This window comes from Triturus cristatus, chromosome 11, assembly GCF_964204655.1.
Source record: "Triturus cristatus chromosome 11, aTriCri1.1, whole genome shotgun sequence".
NCBI classification, from domain to species: Eukaryota; Metazoa; Chordata; class Amphibia; order Caudata; family Salamandridae; genus Triturus; species Triturus cristatus.
Genome location: NC_140594.1, coordinates 637214112 through 637233729, shown reverse-complemented (window position 1 = coordinate 637233729; position 19618 = coordinate 637214112). Strand labels below are relative to the sequence as shown.

Here is a 19618-nt window from a genome sequence, read left to right as displayed (position 1 = left end):
TGAAATACCAGAAAAAAGATGGAATTGAATTTTTAAAAATAAAATTTGATCAGATTGAAGAGGTTAAAGACATTTGTCATTGTTCAGTTCGTTTCTTGCTTGTGAAAGACTTATATGTACGTAGGAAGCAGTTTCCGTTTTCTCTAGCATATGCTGTAACTATTCACAAATCTCAAGGATTAACTGTAGATAGTGCTTATGTAAACATTGGTTCAACTGTGTTCAAAGAAGGTATGGCATATGTTGCTTTGTCACGAGTGAAAACATTATCTGGTCTATTCATGATAGACTTTGATGACTCAAAAGTTAGTGCTGATGCAAACTGTAAAGGAATATAATAGATTAAGAAGAAGCTATGCTCCTCAGTTAGGTGTGTTTGAAAAACGTGTTGTTTGTCGGAAAAGGAGAATTGAGAATATCTGTAATGAGGATGTACAGAAGAGAAAACAAAAGGAGAGTGATGTGACTGCAAGCAAAAAGAAAAAGGACAGTGTTGAAGAGGTTGTTGGTTGTCATTTTGAAAATAGCTCTGGTGTCAACTGCTACGCTAATGTAGTGCTGAATGTTGTATTTTATCTTGAAAGTTTGCTAGAGCAGATAATACTAAATCATGAAAAAAGATTCTGTTCTCTGCTGAGTTTTCTTTTTGAGAAGCTGAGTAACGATAAAACTAAAATAGAAAGTGCTTCTGATGTTAGAAAACTTTTAGATGTATGTTCAGGAAGTACACAGTTTACTCAAAATGTCCAGCAAGATGCACAGGAATTCTTGATGTATATTCTTATGGTACTGGAAGAAGAAGGGGTAGAAATTGAACATATGTTTGGTCTGTCTTATAAATGGGAACATAGTTGTGAAAACTGTTTCAACACATGCAGCTCTAATGTTGATTCTGAAAGGTTCATATATTTAACATTACCAGAGAGTCAATCAGTCACTTTTAGTAAATTAGTTAAAGATGCCAATCACAGCATGGATTGTTCTAAATGTAAATTAGACATGTTTTCAACATTATTTTTAAAGAAATATGGACAGTTTGTAATTTTAATGATGCAACGTTGTAGAGCTGATGGAACAAAATTGGACACTTCTATAAAGAATCTTTGTAGGAAAACAATTATCAATATCAGGAAAAACTTTTGTTGCAGTTGCAATAATTTTCCATGATGGACCTACGATAACTTCTGGTCATTACACAGTTTATCTTAAATGTGAAAAAGGCTGGACACTATGTAATGATTCTCAATTGATTTTCAAGCAACGTTTGCCTGCAGAATTACCAAATTCCTATTTATTTTTTCTAAAACCAAAATTTTAGATACAAATTGCAACATCTGAACAAATCATTTTTTGCGATTTTATTGGATTACCTGGATGTCATGAGTGATGTCATGAGTGATGTCACTGACCATGTCATGAGTGATGTAATATGTGACGTCATCAGCAGTGGATTGCAGGCGCGCGAGTTATAGTTAGCTGAACTAACTGTAACGGGGGAATTTCAATGGTTTAGTACGAGTGAAATGTCCAGCTAACTATAACATGTGTGAAACCTATGGTTTTTTCATTGAATTTGCAAGGTTTTTAAAATGCTAATTCCTAACTATAACGTGTGTGAAACCTATGGTTTTTTCAGTGAATATATATATATCCAACAACACCTTCTAATTCAAAGAGAAGAAGCACGCCGGACACCAGATTCACAGGAATTAACTTGCACTTTATTCCGCAAAGTGACAGCCTAGATTGCTTGTCCTAACGCGTTTCAGCTACATCGGTAACCTTGTTCACAGGTGAGCCATCTTAAAGGGATTTGTGGCGTGACAACGTGATTTATACGCCCTTGCCAGACTGCAAAATTCCTACGTAGTCATTAACATCCTGCAATTCCCAACATGCACCTTGAAAAATAATCTCGTCATTTTTTGGATCACTGCTGTTTATTTTCCCTTCACTTTTTCAATAAACGGGTACTTTCAAGGTGCATGTTGGGAATTGTAGGATGTTAATGACTACGTAGGAATTTTGTAAGGCAAGTGTCCAGCATAACGCGTTTCGACAGTTTAGCCACTGTCTTGATCACATGGCGCGCTCTGGGCTTCTGAAAGCAATAAATAGTGACGACAATGGTGAAAAAAGTGAAAAAAGACCTCCCCTCTCTTGCCATAGAACTAGAAGACATACTTAGCAACAGAGGCAACGTGCCATCAAATAAATGCTGAAATGTATACTAATATACATAATATACATACTAGTCTATGATTGATTAGTTTAACATGGAAGCAGAATGTTTCAGCATCTAATGACTCAATAGCATAATTTAACACATAGATAAAATAAAACAATGTAAACCGAGGGGTCAAATGCGCAATGAGTCTATTCAAAATATCAATCATCCATGTTCAAACATATATACAATATGGTATTCAACCATGATGTCTAATAATTGTTAGAGGGCGAGAAAAAGTGCGTACACGAAGTGATAGAGCAAAAATGAATAGATTTCGTCATCTATAGCCAGTTATTGGAAGGCATAACTGGTAATAAACTTCCAGGTTGACCGATTGCTGCTTCAGTACTTTAGCAAGATACATAAAGTGCAAGTGCATTGTAAACTAACAATGACGTGCAAAATACGCCCAGGCTTGTAAAAAAAACATATCAGTATACAGTAACCTCATATATACTCAAAGCTCTATACAACAGTAAATATGATGGAAAAATAAAGTGCCTATGCATTATTATAACTTATTACTATAAAAACACTGATAGTAGAAAAAATTCTAAACAGGACTAGGATCACTGAGGCTCAAAGATAAAATCTATAAAACGACCATTAAAGCACCGGGCAAAACCACGTAACAACCAAGTAAAACCAGAAGGTAAAACCAGGTAAAAACTAGGTTAAAACCAGGTACAAAAAATTGAACCTTTTAATAAGATAAAATCTGTTACTCAGCCTACCAGAATAACACTCAAAGTACAAAAGAGTCACCATGCCTAATCCTTTACAAAAGGTTGTGTAGGTCCTCTCACATGTTGAGACCATTAGGCATCTTGGTGTCGAGCAATAAAATGTAATGGGACTCTAATAGTCTATGTTTTTTCTCTCTCTTACTGCCTCTGAGTGATTTAGGTACAGAGTCAATCACAAAATAACTCAGGTCTTTAAGATCATTATTATGCACATACTTAAAATGTCGAGCAACCGGATAACTAGGATCAGAGTTCACTATAGTCCGCAGATGTTGCAGAATTCGGTTGAAAACTTGCAGTTTGGTGCTACCAACGTATTTTAACTTGCAGGAGCATTCTAGAACATAAACTGCAAAATCAGTTCGGCATGTTAATAAACCCTTGATCTTAGTAGGTCTAATTTCAAATGCTGTGGTGAACTCAGTAGTATTGATCCCGAATTTGCAAGCTCGACAGGAGCTGCACTTATAAAAAACAGTTCTTTTGGACAACCAATTCGACGACGCAATAACCTCAGGGCTAGTTTTAACCAGTGCGTCCCTCATAGAGGGTGCACGTCTAAAGGTTAAGGAGGGTAAATCTGGCAATATTGTGACAGTGTTAAATCAGTCTTCACAATAGGCCAATTTTTGTAAATGATTCTCCTAAATTGCTTTTCTTGACGGCTGTAAGTAGTGATTGATCTTACTGCATCACTAGGTCTGGACATATCAGTAGTAGAATAAATAGTGGTAGAGCTGGTATCAGATTTAGTAGTGTTCACGCATTCTTCTCTGGTGTGGCTATTCGTTCCATTCATAGCTAATTTAAGATCCCTGTCATTATATCCACGAGCTTTGAATCTTATGAATGCTTCAGTTTGACATATTTTGAGATCCTGTTCTGAATGACAAATTCTCCTTATCCTTAAAAATTCCCCATAAGGGATACTTTTCATAAGGTGATTGGGGTGGGAACTGCTAGCATGAAGTACCGCATTGCCTGCGGTACTCTTTCTGTGGAGTTTAGTGTAAATGGTATCATGCTTAATATATAACTCAACATCCAGAAATTGTACACTTTCCTTGCTAACATGGGCAGTAAAATTCAAATTCAATTCATTCTTATTGATGTCATTGACAAAACTAAAAGTAGATTCAATAGAGCCATTCCAAATTATACACACATCATCTATGAATCACCACCAATACTTTACATGTGCATCATACAGTTCTTTGTGGGTGGTTCTGAGGACGTGCTCAACCAACGTGCAAGCACGCATGGCTGGGAGAAAAGCACGCCCCCATCGCCACACCACGTAGCTGTTAATGGACCTCCTTGTTGAAAATAAAATAATTATTAGTAAGGCACATCCTGATCATACTCAAAAGCATTTCATTGTGTTGATAAAATTCAATACTCCGTTTAGATAAAAAATAGTTAAACGCTGTCAAACCATCAGTATGATGAATACTGGTGTACAATGAACATATGTCCATAACAATGAAAACATAGTCCTGTTTCCACTCCACCCCTTGAAGTTTGGACAAAAAATGGCCCTTATCTTGTATGTAGGCTGGTAAATTCTCCTCAAATTCATGTAAAAAATAGTCCACATATTTGGACATTGGTACAAGTAGACCTTTTTGAGCGCACTTAATGGGCCTCCCGGGTACAGGTATTTCATTCTTATGTACGTTCGGGATGAAGTACAACACTGGGGTGGTAGGTTAATAATTAAAAAAAAAAAAAACACATTTTTGCTTATGAGTCCCATTCTTTTCCATTGGGATAGATCTTTAAACATGGATTTCTTGAAGCGCCTGAGGTCATTAAAGGTGCCTTTTCTGTAGCATGCATTGTCACTTAAATGTCGTTCTGCTTCTCTCATATATAGTTCCCTGGGCCAGAGCACAATATTTCCCCCTTTATCTGCCTTGTTGATGATAATGTTTCCATTGCTCTGCAGTTTGCGCATAAGTATATAAGTATAGAGTATTTTTTTTTCATTAAATTTCCTTTGTTTGTCCTTGCGCAACACACTTCGATTTAACTGCTTGAGGTCTTCCACAACACAATCGCTGAATATATCAATTGCATCTTTAGCCATCAATGGTATAAAAGCAGAAGGCAGATGAAATGGTGTTGGTGTCAAGATATTGCCCTGAACGCCCAGTTCAGAAAGATCCTCTTGAGTGGAACTAGTGACGTTTTCATCATTCTGGGCCAATGCATGCATCGATCTTAGCAGATTGATATCCGATACTTGCAAGGTTTCCTTGCATGCAGCTGATAATGCACCCTTAGTGGTGGTTTCATTAATTTTGTTCAACTTGAAATATTTCAGGAGTTTAAGTTTACGGATGAATTTCAACACATCCACACGTGACTGAGTATATTTGAAACTGTTAGCAGGGCACAAATGATAAACCCAGAGACAGCAGTTGGAGTTCAGCAATTGCTAATTCAACCTCGGCTACATTGATAACTGTATTATCTGGTTGTTTGACCTCTTTTACTGTTGGGGCCACTTCTTGCCTCTGCCCCCTCTGCCTCCTGAGTTTCCGCCTTTGTTTTCTACATTAATTGCGCCGTCGCCGCTTTTCTTCATAGGGTTGTGAGAACTAAGTGTTTGGCGGCGGTCCTGGATTCAAAAACCCAGTTCCTCAGAAGGTGTGAAATTTGTGGGTAATTTCGTTAATTGATTGTTGGTCCTGCTATCATCAGAATCATAAATGTTGCTTGCTGAACTGCCATCCGTGATAATGCTATAAGGTATTTATGAGACTAAGGCCTGTCTTTTTGCTGTATCAAACTTCCTGGAGAAAGTGAATACTATGCCAGTCTCGTAGTCCTTTTTATCTTGGGAAAATTTAAATATTTTTTGGGCCTTGATTGTTTCCTCGTGTTTTTTTAGACGAATGTCATTTTCATCACGGCCTTTTTTTAACCAACCCCTTTTGTTCATGAGCATCCAATAAAGCATGCATTTTGTCAATTTCTTTCACAATTTCTGTCCTGTCAATTTCAGCATATTTTATTAAGATAGATACCATGTTCATGGAGGCTTCTAAATTATTGGTTGCCCACTCTTTGAGCATGAGCGGGTTTGGGTTCTCAAAGGATGGTGCTATAAGAACCCTGAGCCCACGTGGCACCCTTCCAACTTCCTTGTATTTTTCTCGACTTTTCTTTTCCCACCACTTTTTAAGCTCCGTCCGGAGCAGTTTTTCCAATTTCTTTAAACGTGTTTTCAAGTCATTGCTGTTGCTTGTACTTTTGTTTTGCCCGATTTGCACATCATCTATTTCAGGCAAATTTAAAAATAAAACATCCGCCACGGCCTCCCAGTCCCGTAGCGCGTCTGCTGAAGTTGACATATTACGCTGAATTGCAAATACTCAGTCTGCACTACGAGTGTCTCTTGTGCCGTAAAAGACTTCACAGGCACGTAACAATTCGCGCACAATCGCGTCCGCGATATCGGCTGCATTCCGGCTGGCCACTGCTCGAAGGGAGGGTCTGTGAAGGTGAAGACAGCTAAACTCTGCCACAATAGATGAGACCTTCACAATCCTGGAATACCACAGTTTCTGCAAAAATCAGGTAAGGACCACAACGTGCTTGGTTGCTACAAAGTGCGTTTGTTGCAAGATAATCAGCATAGGTAAGATAGGGCAAGTGTCCAGGATGACGCGTTTCGACAGTTTAGCCACTGTCTTGATCACATGGCACGCTGTGGGCATCTGAAAGCAATAAATAGTTATGACAATGGTGAAAAAAGTGAAAAAAGCCCGCCCCTCTCTTGCCATAGAACTAGAAGACATACTTAGCAACAGAGGCAACGGGCCTTCAAATAAATGCTGTAATGTATACTAATATACATAATAGTCTATGACTGAATTGTTTAACATGGATGCAGAATGTTTCAACATCTAATGACTCACCAGCATAATTTAACACATTGATAAAATAAAACAATGTAGACCGAGTGGTCAAATCCGCAATGAGTCTATTCAAAATATCAATCATCCATGTTTCATGTTCAAACATATATACAATATGGTATTCAACCATGATGTCTGATAATTGTTAGAGGGCGAGAAAAAGTGCGTACACGAAGTATATATATATATATCGTACTCCAATGTCAGATGACGGCGTGCTACCAAGGCGCCGGTGGTGCCGCTAGAAGAGGTGTCTGTCAACTCCTCATAACATATTAAATGTCTCCTGGTTTCGACATATGAAAACAGGCACAGCACTCCGATCGTGGCTCCTAAAAGGATATTTTATTAAAGATGAGCGCTAGTCAATGCATTTCGGTTGTTTGCCACAACCTTGTTCACGAGGAGCCTAAGAGAAAGAGGAGAGAGTGCAGGAGCCTGTCTTGCCCACGTATAGCGAGAACTAGTACAAGAAGTGCTAACGCCTGAAGAGAGAAAGAAGGGACACCGCCTAGGTCAGTACTAGACAATGCACCCTAGGCCAAGAACCATGCCCCTTCCCTTGCATATGCTAGGTTAGAAGGGCACCAGATAGAGTGGAAGAAAGAATCCCTGGGCTAGAGTAGAGAAACACTCTGCAAACGGGAAGGGGTCAAGAAAAATCTCTGTGCACCACCTTCCGACTGGCACTGGTGCACCAAAGCACAGCATGTGCAGCCTACTATAAGGAGTACTATGATGTCAGAAAGATATGGAGGAATACCTGTAAGGCATACAGATGAACAAGGCAAAAGTGCATCCACACAATACCATGAAAACACCCCAATCAGAACTTGGGTAGAAAGCAAGAGAACACTGTGCAGTCATTGGTGTAGAAACTAAACAGGGCCAGAAAATATGATGCATCCTAAAACAACCAGGGATCACAACCTGTCATCGACGGGGTAAGAATGCAAGAAAAGAAAATACCTGCTGAGGCAGATGCACCACACCAGATGCCATTCAGAGGTGACAAGGGAAAAGAAGAAGCCAACTGGCACCACCCTATAACAGGTGAAAAGGAAAAGAAATAAAGGAGACAATCCCCGGCCAGACTGAGTATGGGGGGATTAAGAGGATTTCTCTCCCCTTCGACTATCCCGAACATGGTGTAAAGTGGAGTCAGCTTAAGATCCAATTAGATATTGCCCATCGAAAGGCATGTCCACCATGGCGGGCTGAACAGTCTCAGAGAAGCCAGAGGGGCATAGCCTGGCACTGCAGCAAAGAACTACCGAAAGGGCCATGGCTCATCCAACGGAATCTGCGGTATCCATGCCACAACAAATTAGCGATTCAGGTGCCTGACAGGCTTCCTGAACCAGCTGAGTAAGAGTGTCCTGAGAGTCATCAGGGATGGAGGGGAGAAGGCGCGAGACCAAATCCCACAACACATGAGAAAAACAGCCCAAAACACAAGCTGTATTATGGGACTGAAAAGCTGAGCTCATAGCAGAAAAGAAATATCAACCAAGAGCATCCAGACTTTTAGACTTCCTGTCTGGGAGGACATCAGGCACATCGCTGATGTCGGGGGAGAATGTAGCAGCCTGAACCACAAAGCTGAGCAGAGTAGGCTGACAGGAAAGGCAGAGCGGGTGTCCAGGGGCAGAATGTTGCCCATGAGCTATAGACCGATCCACGGAGCCCTTTCAAATGGGTTTAGCCATAGCGCACAACAGAATGTCAAAGAAGGCTTCACTGAAGGGGAGCACAGGCTCAGTTTTCATCTGAACCTGATGAAGCACCACAAGTAAGGGATCAATGGCCACCTTCACAGAAGGAAGCTGCAGGCCCAGAACCACAGCAACTCTCGGCAAAAGCTCAGCAAAAACCGAGCTAGCCTCAAAAGCGAGGATAGGAGAAAAAAACAGGCCAGTGGATGGGAAAAAAATCAAGACCACTAACTTCCCCAAGGTCAGGCACCCAATCAAACTCCAGAGGAGGCTGAGGGATGTCAGTTATGTCATCACCGACATCACCAAAATACTGGTGTTCCGAAGGGAAAATAGCAAGGGGCTCCTCTGAAAGCAGGGGAAGGTACCTGGAAAGAACTGTTCCACTGACGCCGTTCCCAACGTCAACTGGTATTGAAGAGATGACACCCCAGCGTCGAGAAGGCTAGACAAAGTGGGGGTGATCGTCCGCCGTAGATGCCAAAGATGGCGCAGACGGATCCAACAGAGGCGTCCCAATTGGGAACCCCAGAGGGCTGTGCACCGGAGCCAATATGGTGTTGGACACGGATTTGGAAGGCCTCACTGACACCGAGGGAGATCCCTCCAGTTTGGTGTCAGTCAAGGCCTCACTGACCTCCTTGGGACTGAGACGTGCACCAGAGGGAGGCTGAGAACCAAAAATGGCATGAAGGGAGAGATAGTATTTCCTAATCTGAGCCTGAGTTGCCTTGGTGCCGGGAAACACCGAAAGGTGCGGTACAGATTCTCTCTCTGAATTTGGAGGAATAGGAGGTGTGTCAAGGACACCTCGTGCATGTGGTAAGGTCGAGGAAGGCCACGGCGCCGAATGCCTATGGTGTGACTTACCAGACGACAGTGAGGATGAAGGACTTCAGGGGCTGGCCCTCGAGCGGTTCTCAGAGAGAGAAGAGGACAAAAACTGATGAGGGACGAGGGGCCAGTGACCACTGGACCACTAACAGCATCATGCAGCACTCCTGCAATACCGACGACCAAAGCTGAAGACATGAACCGCACCGCTCGGACTCAAAGTGCATGCCCAGACACCACATGCAGATAGGATAATGGTTTGGGGTAATAGTTCATAGGACCCCGAAGATGGCTAGAAAAAAGCCCACAGTTTCATGGACAATGACATGGTAGGCTAAAAATGAGCAGACATCACAACCGGTGGATAACGTCATTACAGAGTCACTTGACACCCTCTACCGACTCATAGAGGTACTGCTGTAGAAAAGTTTCCGGATCCAGTCTGGTGCCTGGGGATAATTCAAAGGTAAGGAATCTGCGGCTAGATGTCTCTATCAGATCAAGCCTTCATCAAAACCCTTTGTTGTCATAATTTTATTCAGCCTAGGGATATTGACTGCATAAAAACTATAACTATAGCTTGCTGCCTAAAGGATTGTTCAATAGTCCCAGTTCCCTAACAAAATACAACCTTTGCCTTTGTTAGAAAACCCGCAACCCATTCTGGAAGCATCAAGAGAACAGATCTTCCAAATATTTTACCCAGGCAATTCAGGACCAAGATTGTGTAATAATTCCCAAGATCAGTTTAGAACGCTTTCTGCTCTTCCCTGTGACCCTGGAATATAACCAGACCTTAATCTGTCACTGGCAACTTTCAGAATTAAAACAGAGAAAGTGGTTGGCTCACTTCACTATAAATCCAGTGAAACCTTGGCAGGGCGTGGCACTTCCCCCTGTTTAAGACAGCTTAAAGCATACCTCATTTCAGAAAAGAGAAAATGGTTCACTTTCTGGAGGCTATGCAAATCTGGGTGGATTAGTGAATCAGTTGTGCTGTCCCAGTAATACGGTGCCAGGGAGTGGGGCCCTAAGGCTTCTCCAGGTATTAGTACAAGTCTGTTTGGTTCCACTATCCTACTATCCCATGCCACCATTATCCAGAAATGTTAACGTCTTTTACAGCACAGCTGAGAGCAGATCTTCCCGATTTCTGAGATAAAAGCCACCTTTTCCTTGGCAATCGATTTCTTGCAGATTTCATATACAATTCTAGCACCTGTTATTTTGATCACTAGCTGAAAAGCAGCTTTTGTGGTCCAAACTTCTTTGCCCAGCTACTGATTCCTTCTCGTGATAACATTTATGGTACAAAATCTTAATGGAACTGCAATATGTTGTGTGGTGTTTTTTGTAAATGCGTGCATGTGTGTAAGAGGCAGAGAGGGAGAGTGTGTGAGAGAGAGAGACACCTGAGAGGTCCCATCTGAAAGGTCACTGATTTGTATCATTCACTCGCTGTAGACCAGGTTAGCCTTCAATTGCTGCGGTGCTTTGATGGTTAAATAATAAAACATTGTGGCCACTGGTCTCATTTAGAGGAGGACAGGTGTCCTGTCTGCCCTTTTGTAGGTTCGGCCACCTTACAGTAATTGTGGATATCAAACATCCCACTGGCAGAGCCACCATCAACAGTGGCGCTATTTAAAATGACAGGGCCACCCTACAGAATGTGAAGAGGGACCCCTGAGTCTTCCATAACTCACAAATGAATATATGTTGTTACTACGCATTCCGTTGCAACGCATGCCTTTACCACGCATGCGTTACAACGGAATGTGTTTTCTACGATTTGCCTTTACCTCGATTTTACCTTTACCCCGCTTTTTCTTTTTTGGGGGGGAGACCCCCCCCCCCCAAGCCCCCTTTCTTCTTTTTTTTGCCTTTTTCGCAGGTCTCTGCCGACACTGAAAACGGACTGACGCATTTTTTCGGATTAGGAAGACGTTGTTCCGTGATGACGTTGCTTGCGCGGTAAAGATGGTCGTTGAAGCATTACGCATTGTGAAGACGTTTACGAGGTAAGTGTACCGTTGTAAACGTAATGCATAGAAAATGCTTCGTGGTAAAGGCTGTTTCCCCTCACAAATATTCATTGGTCTTGGGTGTAATACGGTCCCTATGAAGGTTTTTAGGGCCCTTGTAGCGTTGGGGGATTCTGCATCACAGGAGCCTTCATTATATCCTTGACCATCAACGCTTCCACTGAGAACTCCTTTACAGCAAACTGGACGCTGGTGGCTTTGATGTCAGAGGAGCTTCTCAATTTGGGCAATGCCATTCCCAACATCCTTTCTGTTTGTGTAAACCCTATAACAAAGGTGGTATCTGACAGAAAAATACCTTACATATCTCTCATAACAGACATTAGTTATGATATTCCTGAGGATGGGCTCTGCTTTGGAAATCTATCTTCAGGGTTAACATGAACGTTTTTCCAGAATACACAATTCCCAAAAGCAATGACGAAAGTTACCCTTGGTTTTGGAAATCCACGTATGGTATGAATGCTCAAATAATAACCTCACACCATCACACTACATTATCAGGCATTGTATCAGATATTGAGGGGCAGATTTACAGAAAACGGACGCATCTATATAGATGTGTTAGTTTCTCTGCGCCAGCATGAAAAACCCTTGCACCACCGTAGATGCGCCGTATTTACAATACGGCACACTATGACGCAAGGATTGACAGACGCGTCAGAAATTCTGACGCATCTGTTGGTGGAAAAGTCACGCATTGCTGGAGTCGTGTCGCAAGCACGACGTAACTCCAGCAATGCGTGTTGTGGCCTATTCCCATTACACTGCGTCTCTCCTTACGCCTTCAAGCAGGCGTAAGGTTTTGACGCAGTGGCACCATAAAAGTCACGCAGTGAAATCTTGTAGATTTCACTGCGTCACTTTTCCGAGGCTTTCATGCGTGGGAACGCCTACCCTGCATACATTATACCTGACGCAGGTATAATGTCACGCAGGGCTTTACAACGTGACGCATCTCTCTAGATGCATCACGTTGTAAATTTGCCGCATTTTGTACGCCACCATTGCGTCACAAAATTACGCAATGGCAGCGTAAAAGTGATGCAAGGGGCTTGTAAATCTGCCCCTGAGTATCTTATTCACTAAAATTGATGCCGTACTGCTAAGTTTCTCCTGGTTTACTCTGGAATTTCCAGGAGTATGTCACGCCTACACATGGAAGAAAAGTCTGTGACTCAGGATTCAAACAATACATTTCTTTTGATAACTAACACTGAAGAACAATTTCCATCCCATATATGAATTTTGATACAAAAGTTAGTATCATCAGCGTGCACCAATACAACTCTAGTAGTATTTTGCCTTTGACTATGCAAATATGTAACCGAGGTACTCGATAATACACATTTCAAGAAGACTGAGGCAGTCCCTAAATTATCTTACCAGTTTTCCCCATACAACTAGGAGAGCTTTACTTTGTCATTCTTACCGCTTGACTCTGAATCCATCAGATCTGCAGGGCCTGGAGCATCTTCACTTTTTTGCGGTTCTCTATAAGGAAACATATAACAATGAAATGAAGCAATTATTTCCACAGCAATTAAACTCAAGCAATAGCAAATAAGCTGATGAATGTAATTTCAAAACTTTAAAATGCCCAATTCTAAGCTCTTCGTCTGCCTAGAAGGCTGATGCCCAAACTAGTTTGTTTTCAGTAATATCCCTTGTTGTGTTCTTAGATCAGTTCACAATATCTTCTAGGATACTGTTTTTTGTTTAACAGTGACAAATACAATGGAAATAGTACCACAATTCTACTTCTCTTTGAAAGGATGGATGAACTTTTTGTCCACTTCAATCTGTATACATCTTTATCGTTCTGATGGCCCCAAATGAGGAGCCAAAGTTTTAGTTTAGACCTCTCAGAAGAAGAATATAGAGACTATTACAAAGTACTCTTGAGGAGGGTTGGGGTGTTTTCACCTGTTTGTCACCTCCCCACGCTAGATAGACAACTTACAGGTATTTAGCCTCAGAAAATCACCAGGTGCATTCATTTTATAATTTACAAATTTCCAATCCTGCTAGTATATCTATATAGCCTTTCAAGAAGAGATTCACGTATTGTGTTGGAGTTCCGCACAAACTGGCACAATCTGACATGTACTGCGTGGCTACTTAAACATATCTAAATTTTGACCTTAGTCTTGGGCAAAGTAAAAGCAGTTTTCTGGGTCTCAATCTGCTTATGCATTAATACACCCCCCTCAACTTTGTGATAAGCTACACAAATTAAATGACTTCTGCTCAAACAATAATAAATTAAGAAAAATCTCTACTGGGATCATAAGCAATTTCTTCTATTCATTTGAAATGCAAAATGTAGGGCTTTAAATGTGAGGACCCGAATCTCTAAGAAGCAACATGACTTACAACATTAGGCGTCAAGATTCGTAGTCTAACAAGAAACCCAGGTTTGTTTATGGATCTAGGTTGAAAAAATAATTACTGAGAATAATAACCTAGCAAACATCCCTCGATCGAATCACGAATAACAAATAAAGATAGGTCAGAGGAACAACAGTAAGTTGAATTATCTTGTTCCCTGGACCTCCAAACACGCAGACTACGCTAGACTCCTTTTGTAATCCCAAGAAATATTATTTGACTTTCTCGCTGGAGTCCGATTGTAAAAAGGTATTTAAGCTTCAATCTATTTTTATCTCCCAATATTCCTGTTTGAGAGTGCCTTGAATTATTACTTTTCACAATTCAAATGTTGAAATTTGTGAGAATACAAGAATAACTCGATTGAGCACTTAATTTGTCCTTGTGCATGCATTTGATGCAAAAGGCATTTGTCATACACAACATAAGGATTAAACATGCCATTGATACTTCTTTTCAATGGCAGATCATGGCCTTATTAGCACATTCACAAGGTTTTTATATTTAGTCTGTCATCACCATATAATTTTAGCATCTAAATTATTTTATTTAATACACAGCTGGTTGTTTGTTTTAGAATTGATTTTATGTATATATTTTGATTTTCTATTGTAAAGAAATATTAATTTTTTCCATGCAATAAAATGACTTCACTCCACCTGAACAAATAACATAATAAGAGGAACTAACATGAGAATACCAAAGTACTTCAGAGTAGACAGACCTACAAAAAATACTGGAATGACTGGAAGAGGAGGAAGATGAATTTAAATTACTGAGGGCCTAAACTTTGACTTCAAGGGGAGAGGGAACAACCTCAAATGAAGAGGAGACAACTACAGTAACATTGCTTGGGGCACATCTGATAGAGTGGGCAACAACTCTTAGGAGGAATCTTATTTATGATTATATAAGAGCTCCTATATTTTCAAATCTGTATCTGGAAACAGAAGACAAAAAAGAGACCCTCCAGAGTATCATAAAGTTAAAGTTTGTTTTTTGTGGTTGAAGTTATGGTAAACTATATAGTGTAAATATGTGTGCTCACAATGATTGAGATGGCCAAAAATGTTTATCTAGAAAATATAGAATAAAGTGTTAGGCCTCTTCTTACTGTGAATACGATAAATCACAGTCCACCACAGAAAAGATACATTACACGTAAGAGTTTTTTGCCTTTGTTATTTATGGGACTGCTATCAGCAACATAGGAGTTATGTGTAAGGAAGATCTCTTTGCTTTGTGTATGTTACAACACATACAAAAAAAGGCTATGAACGATTGAATCAAAATGTGCAGATGCTGTAGATTGTACCAGTCTTTATGAACTTCCCCCAAAACTATAGCTTCTCTCTTGTGGGGGAAGGTATAGATAAAACAATTTATACGTTTCTCTGCAGTGCAGTGTCCATAAGGTGGAGTCCTGTTTCATATTTACTACAAAAGAAGAGTAAACCATTTTGAGATGGGCCTCTTGCTCTACATGCCTTTCTTCCTCCTTATCATTAGGGGTAGAATCACAGTTTCCAAATCAGAAGATTAATACAGAGAAAACAGAGAGTACGAAGTACATTTTCCTGAAATTTCTTTGGCAGCCGGAGTGCCTGATGACATCAATTGTTGAAACCAGTAGAGGGGCCACCATGTGCAGAGTTTTCACAGGGACCATTGCCTGAGGTTCAAGCGATTCAGCGTATACTTAGTTAGCACGCTTACTCCTTACCATATTGTGGTGATCTAGCATACATTCCAATGACATGGTGCTATGTCATTGGAATGTGGAATGTACTGATGAGGCTGTAGTGGAGAGATTCCATGTGAGACAGTTACTCTGGGACTGCAGCAGCTGTGGCTAGTAAACCTATCAGTTGAAGTATCCATCTCTCTTACTCTTAATTCCATAATACTTCACTACAATTTGGCGACGAGGATGGGATGTATTCAATTGAAAAATTATACTGTAAACGTTTTGAGCTCAACCTTGCTATTCTAGGGGAGTGATCTTTGATAACTGTCCCACTTAGAATGCTAACCAAAGGTTTGTGGTCAGTTTTGAGTACAAATTTCCTTCCCCAAATAAAACATTTAAATCTTTCCACCGCCCAACAACAACTCAATAGTTCTTTTTCAATAACAGAGAAAAAAATTTCATTAGACCTCAATGATCTTGATGCAAACCCAATTGTTACTTCAGTTTTCCCTTTCATCTGAGCAATGGTAGCACCCAGACCGTCATTGCTGGCATCCACAGTAATAATGCATTCTTGTGAAGGTTCAAAAGGTGCAAGGACTCCGGCAGAAATGATTTCTTTTTTCAACCCTTCAAACTCCACTTGACATTTCTCTTCCCAAGAGAATTTTACGTCTTTCTTTAACAATTCCCTCAACTTTACAGTTTTCGCTGAAAAATTCTGAATAAATTTTGAATAAAATTCACAAAGCCCTAAAAAGGAGGCCACATTCTCTTTAGACTTAGGCGTAGGCACTTTGGTGATAGCATCTACTAAGCCAGGTCTAGGTTCCACCCCTTTTTCCGAAATTACATGACCTAGATATTCAATTTTAGTCTTTGAAAACTCACATTTACCCCGATTGGCCACAATACCAAATTTTTTTAATCTCTCTAATACATCACTCATACGTTTATCATGACTAATCTGATCTTTTCCCGCTATTAAAATGTCGTCCTGGAAAGTCACTACCCCATCAATACCTCTCAGTACATTCTCCAACACACGTTGAAAAACAGCCGCAGCCGATGCAAGACCGAAAGGCATTCTCTTAAATTGGTAGGAACCCATAGGAGAAACAAAAGCTGTTAAATGGCGTGATGATTCCTCAAGTACAAGGGCAGATGTAGGGTGGAGCCCCCAAAGACTACAAGGCAATAATGAGACATAAGATACAGAATACTGTAGCTCATAAGAAGAGATATAGGAAAGAACACATCAAGAATAATAAATCCAAGCTCCTGCAGATGGAAAATCTATAGGTATCAGTGGAGGCAGTCAAATAAGAATATCATGGAATCGCACAAAAAACAGCACAACAACTTATTCTAGCTACATAGCATGAACCCTATTAGGTAGGGGACAAGGCTGGCCGCCTGTTAGCGTGGCTCATCAAGAGGGAGGAGGATGCTAGGTGGGTGGGGAGGGTTGAAATAGCGGGAGAGGATAGAGAAACAGATAGAGATACAATAAAAGGGCTTGCTAAATATTATATTAAGTTCTATGAGGCACTGAATATGAATGGAAATGAGGAAATCAAATGATTTTTACATAATCTAGAAATACCAATGTTGAGCAAAGTAAACAAACAGGAACTAGAAAAGGAAATCACACTAGATGAAGTTACTGAAGCCATTAAAAATAAAAACGAGGCAAACACGTGGCCAAAATGGAATGCCAGTTGAGTTCTCCAAAACAATCTTTGCACTATTGGGACCCCCTACCTGCACCACCTATACCTCAAAATTGGAGAGGAAGGAATTCTTCCTCCAGGCATCAGACATGGTTTAATTACATTGATCTATAAAGATGGAAAACCCAGAGATGATTGTGCCTCGTACTGTTAGATCTCATTACTAAATGTGGAGATGGAGGTATTGGCAATATCATGGGAACTATGCTTAGTGGGGGTCATAACGTCCCTTATGCACAAGGACCTATCACAATTCCTGCCATGATGCTCCATCAGGCTGAGCCTGTGAAGGTTGAATAACTAGTTGGCTAAAATGAAGTCTCTGATGAAACCACTAGCAATAATTTCACTAGACGCTGAAAGGGTGTTTGACCCTATCCATTAGCCTAATCTGTTTCTGACATTATAAAATTTGACTTTGGGCCATCATTCTGTACCTGGGTAGCCCTCCTCTATAAAAATACAACAGCAACACTGAGAGTGAACGGCAGATATCCTATACTTTCCCTCAAGGAAGAGGCACCAGACTGGGGTGACCGTTCTTCCCACTCTTTTTAGGTCTCGCCTGAGACAGCGCTTTAGCGCTGCACTGGCGAGACTTATAGTAAGCACTTTTGGAAGTGCAAACGAGTGCTTTCAGGCCGCCAACTACTGTGCATGTGTGCAGGGCGCGCGCACCATTTGGCAGCCTGAAAGCACTCGTAGTCTTTCACTTTCGCGGCCGCTCGGCCGCTTTGATGTTTTATCGCGATTGCGATCACTTTCAGTTTCGCGCTGCTTGTTCTTCTTCTGACTTTGTCTATCTCTTCCTGTATTTTTCCTTCTCTTGCTGTCTATCTCACTCGCTGTCTCTCACCATCGCTCCATGTCCCTCTTTGACTTTGTGTTTTCCTATATTTTTCCTTCTCTTGCTGTCTCTCACACGCTTTCTCTCCCCATCGCTTCATGTTTTTCTTTGACTTTGTCTGTGTATTCCTATAGGTTTCCTTCTCTGGCTGTTTATCAGCCGGTTGCTTCTAATTTCTTGGGCAGACAACTAATGTCGGGGTGCTCCGGCGCGCGCAGACTGAACCCCTTCATCTCTGGGAGGCTGTGAATGCCCTGGTCCATGGAACTGCAAAGCGTCAGGACCAGAGCCTTACGGTGCTGTTAACTGCAGAATGCAATTGGAAAAGTTTCGGCCGTGAAATGCAGTCAGTAGCGTTAACCGTCCTGGGTGTTTGTTTGTTTTCAATGCCCTCTTTCCCCACACCTGCGAGGAAAGTGTAATTTTTGAGCTTATATCATTCTTTAACATCACATCTTCAATGAAGTGCCTGGTTCGACATTTTCTTGTACGTTCAGGAGAAATGCGTGCCTTCTAGACATCGCAAGTGAAAAGGTCTGCCGCCCAGTAGAATTAGTTCCTTTAACATATGATGACGATTTACAAAACAAAGAGAACTGAGAGTGTAAGAGGGGCAGATATTTAAGATGCATTATTCATTTAGGTATTGCAAATATAATTTTAAATTAGAATTGAATGAGCAGTGCCCTGACCTCGGTTCGGAAAGTGCCTCAGCTATTTTGCAGCAATTCCAACCTTTCATATCCCGTTTCTATAACAGACTTTTTTGTTTTTACACAAGCTACAAAGGCACGTTTATATAGTAGCAAGTTTAACACGTCAAACCATTTTTAGTGTTCCTGAAACTATGCACAAAAAACTAGTAAGCCTTTCCATTTTCTTGCCTATCCTTTTGGCGCCTCATTCTAAACTATCTCTTTCACCATCTCTTGTTACACTGTAATTCACACCGTCGAGCAAAGTGTTCTGGGCTCCAGTCACATGCTGTGACTGTTTGCCACCTTCACACAGCTCCAGGCAAAGCCCTTCTTATCAACGGCGCCATCGATTTCCCACTCACATAATATGCGCTTTCAAACCACAGTTAGGCACACCCTTTCACCATTGCTACGCGTATTCTTACAAACCCCTTCCATTTACTAACACCACGTTGGATTTAACTTCACTTAAATTTTTAAAAAAACAACTGTGGCATATTACTTGAAGTTTATGTATTTCTTTTACTAAACACAATGTCTATACTTCTGTAATTACAAATATAGGTACGGTAGGTAGCCTTTGTTGATCACAACCAGTAAATACCTTGGCTCAACACTTCTAACGCGGCACCAGATGCAGCTCACGTCTGCAAAAGGTTTCTAAGCTGACGGACGGAGGGGTCATAAAACACCCGCCCCCCCCCCCCCCCCCCCCCCCCACTCCACTTCAAAAGCAAACCCAAGGAATTCTTCTGGTCGAGCA

The 19618-nt window shown here is 41.0% G+C and overlaps 1 protein-coding gene across 4 annotated transcripts in view; it reads right to left on the bottom strand.

The window, feature by feature from the left end:
* Positions 1–19618, bottom strand: part of LOC146785218 (uncharacterized) — a 1495909-nt gene that overhangs the window by 306822 nt on the left and 1169469 nt on the right. For all 4 annotated transcript variants that reach the window (XM_085634134.1, XM_085634135.1, XM_085634133.1 and 1 more), the window contains exon 17: positions 12929–12990. In XM_085634134.1, coding sequence (XP_085490260.1) covers positions 12929–12990 — 62 coding nt within the window. The remainder of the gene's footprint in view (positions 1–12928; positions 12991–19618) is intronic.